The sequence below is a fragment of the Dama dama genome, chromosome 11 (genome assembly GCF_033118175.1).
Source record: "Dama dama isolate Ldn47 chromosome 11, ASM3311817v1, whole genome shotgun sequence".
NCBI lineage: Eukaryota > Metazoa > Chordata > Mammalia > Artiodactyla > Cervidae > Dama > Dama dama.
The window spans coordinates 82,978,797-82,990,689 of record NC_083691.1 but is presented as its reverse complement, the minus strand read 5'-3'; the positions used below and the strand labels follow the sequence as shown (position 1 = coordinate 82,990,689).

The window sequence follows — 11,893 nt, the reverse complement described above, 5'->3', positions numbered from 1 at the left end:
AGCAGAGTATGTGAGTCACTAAACCAAAATAAGGGCGAGTTAACAGCCAAAACTTCTGTAGCACTTGTGCAGAAAAACTGACTTTGAAGTCACAGAAACAGTCTCTATGAGTTTGCAAGAGCCATGCCTATTTTATGTCCAAAACTGTATTCATTTCCCACCCTGCATTCTAGTCTTATACTCTACCAGATTGATTAGGTGGAATACAACTCTGCTTGACATTGTTGCAAACACCTGACCCCAATTACAACTTTGTTAAAGACATTTTTTTCCTATGAAAATATTTATCTCACTCGTCCTGAAACTTCAGAACAATTTCCATGATTCTAGATGAATACATCTGGAAAGCAAGCAAGTATTCTCTTAAACCAATTTCTAACCATATCTTTGGGCTGCTAAAGTGAAAGAATCAATGACATTGTGTGCAATTATACTTCATAATTACTTTTCCTGACTTCACAATAATGGGAGTTAAAGTCTGAAAGAAAAAAGGGGCCTTGACACTGCATAACCCTGCCATCTGTGAGGGTGGGGCAGGGAAAGCCTGGAGAACCCCAGCAGGGCCCTGGGAAGTCAAGTCTTTACCAGGTAAAAAAGTTCGGCAGAAAAATATTTCCACATAGTATATTACAGAAAACTCTCGTCTATTCTATTTTATTGGACATTAATTGCATGTATTAAATAAGGCACATGTCCCTTATAAAATGAATGAATGGATGTTTACCACCTAAATTAAAAACAAAAGCTTTCATGTCAAAAGAAAACAAAACGAATGAAATACTCAAGGAAAAGGACTGGTGTGCTGCTGAAGGGGAAAAAACGTACTATATTTTTTACATAAAGCAGAAATACAAGGTCAGAGTCTTAAAATCTCAATCTATTCAACCTCTCAAAATCAGAAATTAATTCCTACTTTGCCAGGTGTTTGCCATTAAAATTTAACTGCTGAGTTGGTTCTTATAAATTCAAAATTATTATCATATATGTAGGATTTTTAAAAATAAAGTGAATATTGTAACAAAATAGAAACAGACTGATGGATACAAAGAACAAACTAGTGGTTACCAGTGGGAAGTGGGAAAAGGGTCCAAAATAGGGGTTGGGGATTAAGAGGTGCAAATTACTATGTATAAAATAAATAAGCTACAAGGGTATATTGTACAACATAGGGAATATAGCTATTATTTTGTAATAACTTAAAATGGAGCAGAATCTATAAAAATATTGAATCTATGAACTATGCTATATTCCTGAAACTTATATAATATTGTAATCTACTGTATTTCAATTAAAAAATAGAGACAGAACAAAAATTTGGTAGGGAACTGGATGTGGAAGGCCTATTAAAAAGAAAAATGTAAAATGGCCAAAGAAAATATTTACAATGCAATATTTTAAGTCAAGCACTTATAAATAGTAGTTAAAATGAATAAACACATTAGGCTGTATTTGCTACAACATAAAGTAAAACTTCCTGACAAGATTATGAAAGTGATTTTTATTATTTTGGCGGTGGTGTCCTATTATAGGTAATTACAGATATAGAATTTTTAAAATGTGGTATGTCAAACAAATGCTGTGTCCCCACAAATCTATTTCATTACAACCAAGTATTTTAGTTGCTGTGTACAGATGGAAAGTATACATGATAAAATACAAAAGCAAGAAAAGGTTAAATAAGAGGTTATCCTTGAATTATAAACATCTACTAAAGTATACCTTTGATTATACAGTTGTGTCATAGCTAAAAAGCATACAAATCCATACATAATGCTATGCAACTATTTGATCTAATATAGATCTAACATGAAAGTGTTAAGGCAGTAATAGCATTTCACAGGTAAAGGCTAAGTTCTGAGACATGAAAGCTTTTACATAATCCACAAAACAAACCTGAGACATCTTCCTCTTGTTTTGAAAAAAAAAGAAAAGCAATTTTCTTACTGAGTCAAAGCTTTAATATATAAATGAAGCATTTAATAAACAATATATTTAACTACTGCAATAACCTGGAGTAGACATTCTGACTAAAATGGTGACCAGCAAATACATTCTTTCTCTGGCAGAAATAAAATTAGATTTTTCTGACTGAGCCTGTAACCTGATTACAGCAGCCCTCAAATTTGGTTATTTTTATTTGTCTGTTTTTGGTTTTGCTTTCCTTCCTTGAACTGGGTTACAAACATATTAAATAAACCAGGAAATCTCCCAGCACTCACCTCACTGTCTTCTTTGTAAACCCGGCTCTCTCATCACTGAAAGTGCCAGATGAATTGAGCCTACATACATAAAAACAGATTACAGCGCATCTGGATCTGGTTGACTTAATGAGGCATCCAGATTGGTACACGATTACTTTTGCTGCCACAAGTCTCTCATAGTAAGTGGGCTAGGGCAGCCCCAAATTACAGTCTCAGCCCTGCTCAGGGCAAAGGGAAGGGTAGATATCAATGTTTTGGAATAGCCAATGCCAAAAAAATTGAAACGTATTGGGTGAGCCTGATTTCTACTGTTGACTTTGGGGCCTTTAAAAACACTGGCACAGATTTTTTCATATTCAAGAGATACATCTGTGAGATTTTATTAATTAAAATTATATAAAATGTTTATTAATAAGAATTCCAAATTTTAATAGTGCTGCTATACTGTGAATTTTTTAAAAATCTACGTGGGATTCAACACTAGCCCATGAAACACTTTTTTTTTTCTAAATATTCATACTACAAATTAATTAATTACTGAATGAGTGGGAGAATGTTTAGCCATCTTTCTTCCTTTTCGTGTTTTTCACTCCTTTCTCTTACCCCCGCACCGCCCCCTGCATACAAAATGATCACACACTCTTTCTTTTGTAATTTTGATTAAAAAGATTCCAAAAAGCTTAATGAAATGTAACAAGCAGTAAGCTTTTAGGACACTTCACAACTTCCTTTGTACATTTATGAGCAATGAAAGTTAAAACTCCGAACTTCACTTTGTACTTTTGCGACCTTCCATCACTTTTTGAAAAAAGGTTTTCAGGTTATTTACATAAACTGAACATATATATTTTGTTCAAGCTTTAGGTCTTCACAGTTACCAAAGCAACCTCCTGCTTAAGATCACTAGGTCGTCTTAAATAGCACAGCCGACCTGATTGGCACCACTGAAATCCAATGCAATCCTCGAAACAACCTCCCAAGACTAATTCTGACTTTCCAAAACACAAACACCGCTGCTATCTAAAAAAATTATTTAAAAGGGAAACTAGGTCCATTATAATGGGACTTCTCCACCATGTTATTTAATAAAGAACATCAAGATATTTTGTGTGATTTTTCACTGTTCACCAGGCAGACACAGATTCAGTCTCCCTGCCTTCCACAGGCTAATGGCCAGATTCCCAGTAACTTCCTGGAACTCAATAATCAGAATGGCTTTAAAATTAAATTAAAATTTTAAGCATGACAAGAGTTTAGAAGTATAATATATGAACTAAATCAGTTTGGGAAAGATATTCTGTATTGTGAATATAAGTTTAATAAACATGCTGTAAAGTGATAAGGAACACATCTTTCAGATCCAATTTTGAGATTTTTCAATTCAAATTTCCAGTGAGAGAAGAGATTTTGCTTCAACTTGGTTTCCATGATGTCCAAAACAGGTAGTTGATTTAATCAAGCTCATACTATGTATTTGAATCAAAACTGCTTAAATTGGTTGTACTTTTCTAGCTGCTGTGACATTATAAAAGACATTGTTCAACCTTTCTTTGACCAAAATAACTAATACCATTTAATGATAAAATAACTAATACATATTGGTACTGAATAATTATGTAATATATATATATATATATATATACACCTTGAACACTACTTGGTGATTTTTTTTAAACCTATATGAGATTTATTGAAGTCAGTATGTTATAATCACAAAACTTAAAAGTTTAGCTGAGCTGATAAATTTTGTTTCCTCATAATCGAAATTCTGTACTCTAGTAACCAAACAAGGTATGTCTTCAGCTTGGAATTTTTTACAATTTAACAATTTATAGTTTGAAATTCATGAAATCACTGAACCCCACAACACAGTTGACTTCTGTCTGAGCAAATAACTTTATGACTCATCCCATTAAGTAAGAGGAAGCACATCAGTGGGCAAAAAAGATAAATCCACCCATAGATATTAGAGCCTAACTAAGCTATTTTATTGAAAAAGTGAGAAGGGAATTTCTGGTCTTTATTTTTTCCCTTATTACCCCAAATCACATCTTACACTGAAATTATTCATCTTTGCATATTCAACAATATTTCCTAAAACTGCTTAATACAATTTTCTATAGAGCATGCAGAACATAATCTTAGATCTCACCCTGCAAGGCATAGTTACTGAAATGCCTTTTTATTAGGTAGTTCTGTGTATATGTACATGTGTGTTTTAACTCCAAAGAAAGCTCCCTCAAGAAATTATTATTAGCAACATTCAATATATGTAAAAAAATTCTTTGGGCCCTTAAGCTCTTTCACTCAAAACATCTCCTGGAGCCCCTACACAGCCCAGGGCTCGTGAGGTACTATTCTGAAGACACGTGTGCAAAGCACATCATCTGTGGGTCTGTTGGTTTACGCTCATTTTAGAGACTCATTGAGAAAGTGGCACGGAGGAGCTAAGGGGGAAAAAAAAAATCCCTGTAATTTTACTCCCATCCCCCAACTTGCATACTTATAAAATTTCTGCTTGCCTCTGGCTTCTCACTGGCACTCTTTCTCTGCTTGTAACTTTTGGACAGCACTATCAAGGAGCTCCATAGACTCTCTGAGAGTCACATTGATTTTAAATGACTTGGGTTTAATGGTCAGGCCGTAATTAAAATCCACTTTCGAAGGCTCGTCTGGATTGGCCCTGAAATTGCACTGGTGAGCCAGGATGGAGATGAAGAGAAACAGCTGCATCTTAGAAATCTCTTCCCCAATGCACCGCCGTTTGCCCACAGAAAAAATCATCACGCTGCCCGCCAAGTCCTTGTTGATGAGGCCATCTTTGTCCAAGAATCGGGTTGGGTCAAAGTCCTCTGGGTTCGACCACTTCACCGGGTCATGATTCACAGACCACTGGTTAACAAACACTACCGTGTCCTTGGGGATGTGGTAGCCCAAGACGGAAGCACTAGCCGTGGTGGCGTGCGGAATGGTGACGGGCACAAAGCTGGAGAAGCGCATAGCTTCATAAAGAAAGGCCATGACATAGGGCAAGTGGGGCTGGTCCTCCAAGGTGGGCAGCCGGTGCCTGCCCACCACTTGATCCAGTTCTGCCTGTATCCGCGACTGCACTTCCGAATACCTGTTTGGTGTTAATGGCAGAGAGAGAAAATCAATGAGGAACACTGATCCTTCTTTCATCTAGAAAGCCCATTACAATTTATTTTTATACCACCGTTCTTTAAACTGGCTATCTGAATCAGTAATTGAATTAACATTTCCAGAAAAAAAAAAAATCTAAAACAGTTTCCTAATTTATCACTGCATTACAAGATGGAGTATAACAGTTATATTTTCTGTAATAAGTCTCACACAGCTCAAACTCTCTTTCCCATCGTTAAGTCAAAAAATGGTCTAAGTTTTCTCAGCCTGAAAAAGCATGACAAGGATAAGGACGACTTCTCGCCACTGGATACAGCAGGAAGTGCCGGAGACATACAATACTTTTTAGGAACTCATGAAAACTCATTTCTTTTAAAATCAGAAGAATAAAAGCTTTTAGGCCAATGAAAATGTTTTATAACTTTAACATGCTAATCTTTATACCAATGTAGTCATAAAATTTAATTTAAAAAATTTTGTAGAGTAATGCATCTACAAAGGCAAACGCACTTGGGTCCCACAAAAATTAAAATGTAACCCTGAAAGTGAATTCTTTTTTCCTTCATCTCCTGAGACAATTCCAAAGAACACAATATTCTCATTTTATACAAAGATCATTGGTATCCTGATAGATAAAGGTACATATCTTCTAACTTTAAAAGCAAATCTCTAATGTTCATGAGATTATGGTACAGACTGTAATATTTATTCACTGTTGCCGATAAAACTAGTACAATCCTTTTGGAAAACAAAATCTTATTACAAAGCAAGATCTATAAGGGTAACTCCTCCCCTCTTTTAAAAGCCAGTGATCCATGTCTGGAAATTTATTTTCAAGAAATAACTTAGCAGGTACAAAAAAAGTAACCATACTAGCTAAAATTTTAAATAGAGCTGAAACATTAAAATATAGCAGAAACATTTAAAATAGCTCACTCTTTAAAGAAATGTTTAAACAAACATGAGAAATGATTGTATATAATGATCTGTTACTAAGGCAAAATATTATATAGCCATAAAAATTACTAAAATTATGTAGTAAAAAATTACTAAAATAAAGTTTAAAAGACAGGGAAATGGCAACTATATAAGTAGAAATGTAAGAAGTAAAAAAAAAATGTGTAATTATTGCGACTTTGAAAAAAAAATTTAAGTGTGCCTGTGATGACATTATGGGTGATTTTTCCGAGGTTTGCAAACTTTTTCATAAAGGGCCAGATAGTAAATATTTTAGGCTTTGTGGATCAAACCCTCTTACCTCCCAGCTTGTGCTATGAGGTGGAAGCAGCTATAGACAATACATAAATGAATGGGCGTAGCTGTATTTCTATAAGTTACATAAAAAATAAGAAATGCAATCTGCCAACCCCATCATATTGTCTTTTCACTAAAAAGAGGAGCTTTTCATCAGCTATAGTGAATTGAAAGTGACCCCCAAATTGTTTTACTCCCTTTTGCTGCCCAATTGGAGTACATGGAAAACGATTTACAATTTGGTTTCTGGTAAAAAAAAAAAAGAAAAAGAAAGAAAGAAAGGCAGTTTCAAAAGATAACATGCTCATCTAGGGAAGCAAAGGATTTATTGATCCCATAATGGAACTGTCTTCTTCCTGATCTATTATTGACTCTCATGATGCGATTTCTGCCCCTCCTCCATATGTGTTTCCATGATATTAATACTGAAAAGTGATTTTAAATATGCACTCCCCCCTAATTGTGAAAGCAGTGTCTAAGGAAATACACGATTCTGATGCAGTGGATTCTAACAAAAGAAGTTGTTTTTATTTTCCAGCTTCCCCTACCTGTGCGCCAGATTGCATAACCAGGATTTCTGGTCTCTCCAAGCAATCAAGACTTGCCTTGAATGAGATATTTGCCCCTGGTGTAAGGATGCCAGATAAAATACCGGCCGCCCATGTAAATCAACGGCTCATCTTTTAATATAACTATGATCTATGTAAAATTTATGTTATATTTGCTTGATCTGGGGATACCGGAGATATGTTTAATTCGTGCGTGTACAAATTTAGCAGAGGCCCGCGGCTGGGGACCAACTAACTCAGCCGAACCCAGGGATCCGAGAGGTTAGCAGGTGCCTCCCAGATACTCAGCTTCCCTTTCTATAACAGATGCAGCTCAGCGTTCGCTAAAGTTACGGCTTCTATTCTTTACACCGACACCTCTACGCCTAGAGCGGCGGTTTTATGCGCCCAGCACAATCCGCTGGTTTCTGGTCGCTTTCCTAAAGCTTTGGATTATCGGTCCTTGAGGCTCCGCCGCCGAACACTAGCTATGTCGCGATACAAAGCCTTTAAAGGGCGGTTGGCTTTTGGCTGCGGGGCCAGGCGGCCTCCAGTCAGCGCAGAAGACCAGCCGAGCCGATTAGGCGTGCTTACTTAACATATTTTTTTTTTTACTACGCTGCCCTTTCCTTCGGAACGTTTCCAATTTTGCTTCTCCGTGCCAATGTGGGAGATCGGGGGATGATCTTGGGCACTTAATCTTGCCATTCCAAGTGGTTTCACATAAATTTATCCCCCCTCGAAGCGGTGAGCTACAAGATCAGCGACGCCAGCCATCCCGGCACGGTTGGGTGGAGCGTGCACAACGCATCCCGGCCAGCACACTGCCTTCCAGAGTCGCGCTTTCTGGACGTGGTCTCAGCTTTGAGAAGGGGGAACCTGCAGCGAAACCCCAAACCCTCCTTGAGCGCTAGTCGCGACCTCAGCACATTCTAATTCCACTCCACCTTTTACAGAGGGAAGGGGGAAGGCTGACCCAAGCCTCGTGGAGGCTTTACCTGGTGAAGAGAACGAGCAGCCACTGCAGCGCGGTGGAGAGAGTATCCTGGCTGGCGCCGAAGATGTCTGTGACCGTGGCGGGCACGTAGTCTACGTCCAGGCGCGGGCCACCATCGCCAGAGTCAGCCCCCGAAGAGTGGATGAAAGCGTCCATCATGTCGCGGGGGGCGGCCCCGGGCCGGAGGCTTTCGCGGTGCCTCAGGAACTTGTCTAGGACGAAGTTGCTGAAGTTGCGATTGATCTGCTCGAATTCACGGAAGGCAGTGCGCACCGGGTTAGGGAAGCGCTGCAGCCAGGGCAGCACGTCCACCAGGCTGCCCGCGCCCACAGTGCGCCCAAACTCCTCGTTGTGGCTGAGCAATTCGCGGAACTCGGCGTCGTCGTGGCTGTAGCGGCAGCCGAAGCACACGGCGCTCATGACGTTGGCCACGGCCACCAGGGTCAGCGGCCGCGGGTCTAGGAAGGCGCCGCCCGCGCTGCGGCGCACCAGCAGCTCTACCAACTCCCGCGCCTCGCCTACCACGTGGCCCTCGAGGACCCGGCGGCCGCGCGGCTGGCGCGTGGAGAAGGCTCGCATCGTGCTGTGCGCCGCGCGCCGCTGCGCCTTCCAGCTCTCCGAGTACTGGCCGAAAGCCAGGCTGCGGCCACCCGACACCACGCGGAAAGAGGGGAAGGGTGGCCGGTCGGCGAAGGCCGCGCTTTGGTGCACTAGCGCTTGGCGGATGGCGCGCTCGCCGTTCAGCACCACCACCCGGCAGCTGCCGAGACGGATCTGGAAGACGTCGCCGTAGCGCCGCGCCAGGCGTGCGAACAAGAGGTGCGGCGCCGAGCCCATTGATGCCGCATTTCCGATCAGCGGCCAAGCAAAGGGACCCGGGGGCGCGGAGCCCGGCTGCCGCCGCCGCTGCCTGAACAGCCACTGGCCCACGTGCACTGCGGCCAGTACCGAGAGCAGCAGCAGGAGCATGGTCTGCTGGGCCGACAGAAGGGTCGGCGACAGATGATCGTCCGGGCTGAGGCCGGTGGCCATGCTGGGGAGAGAAGGGCGAAGGCGTGACACTCAGGCAGGCAGAGAAAGAAGAGGGCGCCCCAAGCTCCTGCCCACCTGCCTCGGGCTACCGCGCACTGTTGGCTAGGCAGGAGGTAGCACGTAGGTCAGATCAGGGCTAGCTCACTGAAGAAGCCGTTAAACACGCCTCTTGCCATCCCAAACCCACTCCCCAAAAGCGAGGGGAAGGGTCGTGTTTCCGCCTCTCTGTGACCCGATTCCCCCGACCCCGCCCCAGCCGCGTAACGGTTCCTGCAATTCAAGTACAACACAGCGGGCATCAAGGTGTGGCGCTCAGTTCCCTCTAAGTGCCTACCACCCCGGCCCCTGCGACCCCCGCCACTTCTGGTCTGCGAGAACCCACGCATCACAAGAGGCCGCAGGAAGGCGGCTCAGCTGACACTGACCTGCCAGGAGGCGCGGTTTCCAGCAGCGCCAGACGGCCGGCTCGGAGAGGGGACTGGGGCCCTTGTGGGGTTCAAGACCGCACTCTCGGTGTCTCCAGAAAATCGGAGGCCGGCCCTGGACACCTGTTGCCAGCTCTGGGAACTTCAGCGCCCACTCTGGAGTCTCTAGGGGTCGTCAGAGCCCGGGGCGCTCGGACTGGGATAGGGGTGCAGAAAGGAGTTTTCTTTGCCGAGCCTCGCTGCACCTGAGCCTCGGCAAAGTCAGGGTTTTCTCAACGCGTGAGAGTTGCGATTGAGGGTCGATGAATGGAGTCAACTGCCAGCCCTCACGCCCCCCGCAAGGCTCTGACAGCTGGCGTCGCAGAGGCGTGGTCGGTTTGCACAGTCACTCTGGAGAGTAAAGCGCGCCATCCCGCCTCTCTCTTTTTTAAGGCCTGTGAGTGGGGAGGAGGCAACCGGACCTGGCGGGGGCGGGGCTTGCAGGGGGAGGCGGGGCGCCCTGGAACAGGCCTCTGGGACTACGACTGGGGTCGCCGCGCGCTGGTGGTCACGCGAGGCAATCCCGGCGCACCCCGACGGCCTTGGAGCAGTAGCTGGTGGCTTTCCTGGAAGCGGCGGCGAGAACTTTTCGTTTCCCCCAAATCACTCTTCCTCACAGCCACTCCCGATCGAGGCCGCAGTTTCTCTGGACGCGCGCTCGGGACACCACCTGAGCGCCACTCCTGCGCTCTCGATGGGAGCGCGCTCCACGCCCCGAGCGCACAACCTCTCTACCCTCTGCTTGGCCTGGGCTTCCTTCCCCGAGAGAAAATCGCTCGAGATCCTCGGGCGCCCTAACCAGGAAAGGAAACCTGTCAGCTTGGAAAAAGAAACTCGGTTGTGGTGAAGGTTTTGCCTTACTGCATCCCGAGTTGCTTTATTTGTATTTTATTTTAACGTTCTCGCAAGCATATCGACCCATCAGATAAGGCCCTTTGGCGCGCAAAGTTCTCCTTCCACCTTGGGCGGCGAGATCAAGAAACCCTGAAGGACACAGCTCCCCCGCCCCAGGACCCCGACTTCCTTGGCATACAAAGGCCAGAGCTGGCGCGCCGCAGCTGCCTGGAGGTTTCCCGCGTAGAAACTCCTCCAGGTGGCGCCGCCCACTGGAGGGCGCGGGGCAAAGCTGGCCGCGTCGGAGACCCGGGGCGCCCGGCGGAGAGCCAAGCTGGGACGAACCCTGCGGAGAGCAGGGGAGGGAGGGCGCTCCGAAGATTCCTGGAGCTGGGGGTTGGGAGGAGGAGGAGGCCAATCTCCGAGCGCCTGCGAACTTTATTGGGTTGAAAAGTTTCTTCTGCTGTCGCCTCCCCCTTGCGTGCGGAGCTGTGCCTTGCGTGCGCTGCTTCTGGAAAGTCGGCTCTAGTCATATCCCTCGGCGCTTCTCACGGCACCTGACACGCGGAGGCGGCGGCGGGGGCGGTGGCCGAGGGCGGGATGCCGACTGCCACCACCCTCCGCGGCGCACGCACAGCCGCACCCTTCCGGGCCACCACTCTAAGGCCGGGTCTGGGCGCGCGCGCGCTCTGAACGGACGCGCCTGCCCAAGGGGAAGCCCCACGGCGCAGCACCGTTTCCAGCCGGCTGGTACAAAGTAGTTTAAAGACCCTGGAGAGAAAAGATCTTTTCCCAAAGGTTGGGGAAAGGGCGAGCCCGGGGGATGAATGGTAGTTATTCAGGTAGGAAGTGTGCTTCCGAGCCTCGGGGGTTATCAAGAGTTAAGTAAAGAAGTTGGGCGCTTACCAAGTAACAGCCGTGGGCTTTGAGGTTTACCGGCGCTGCGAATCTCTACTGTGTGCCAGTCTACAGATGAGGAAACGGGTTCAGAAAGGTTATATGATTTACCCAAGTTCACACGCATACATTTACAATCATACGATATAGTCTTAAATGATTTATTTTTCCAAGTAAGTGATTAAAGTGCTTCCCTGGGCAAAGTGAGGTGGTTCTCTACTCCCCCACTCTCCCTCTTATTAGCTAGTAAGAGGTGGACCCAGGATTTGAACTTACGAAGTTGCACTCCAGCTCCGTCGTACTCGTTTATGCTGAAAAGCCTCAGATAAAAGGCACAAATGCATTCTTTCCTGCCTGACTTAAAAAAATAATCAGCTGGAAGATTTTTTTAAAATAATTTCTGGGGTTTTTGGCGGGGGTAGGGCAGGGAGATTTGTTTTAGAGAATTGAATCTTGAGGATTCTAAAGAAATAGTATGCTCATCTTTTGCAGGTAAATTGGTTTTGAATGAAGGAGGCCTGTGGA

The 11,893-nt window shown here is 44.6% G+C and overlaps 1 protein-coding gene across 1 annotated transcript; it reads right to left on the bottom strand.

The window, feature by feature from the left end:
* Positions 1-1,479: 1,479 nt before the first annotated feature.
* On the bottom strand, positions 1,480-9,995 carry LOC133064994 (cytochrome P450 1B1). Its single transcript, XM_061155574.1, has 3 exons — positions 9,599-9,995; positions 8,143-9,174; positions 1,480-5,322 (listed from the first exon to the last, which is right to left on the bottom strand). The coding sequence occupies exons 2-3, from the start codon at positions 9,171-9,173 to the stop codon at positions 4,734-4,736; spliced, it is 1,620 nt and encodes a 539-aa protein (XP_061011557.1). The 5' UTR covers position 9,174; positions 9,599-9,995; the 3' UTR covers positions 1,480-4,733.
* Positions 9,996-11,893: the final 1,898 nt, after the last annotated feature.

Excerpts from the sequence above, each read along its gene's own strand:
- LOC133064994 (XM_061155574.1), bottom strand. The coding sequence starts at position 9,173 with ATGGCCACCGGCCTCAGCCCGGACGATCATCTGTCGCCGACCCTTCTG. Across the intron at positions 5,323-8,142 it reads CTGCTCGTTCTCTTCACCAG|GTATTCGGAAGTGCAGTCGC; the intron begins GTAAAGCCTCCA and ends AACACCAAACAG.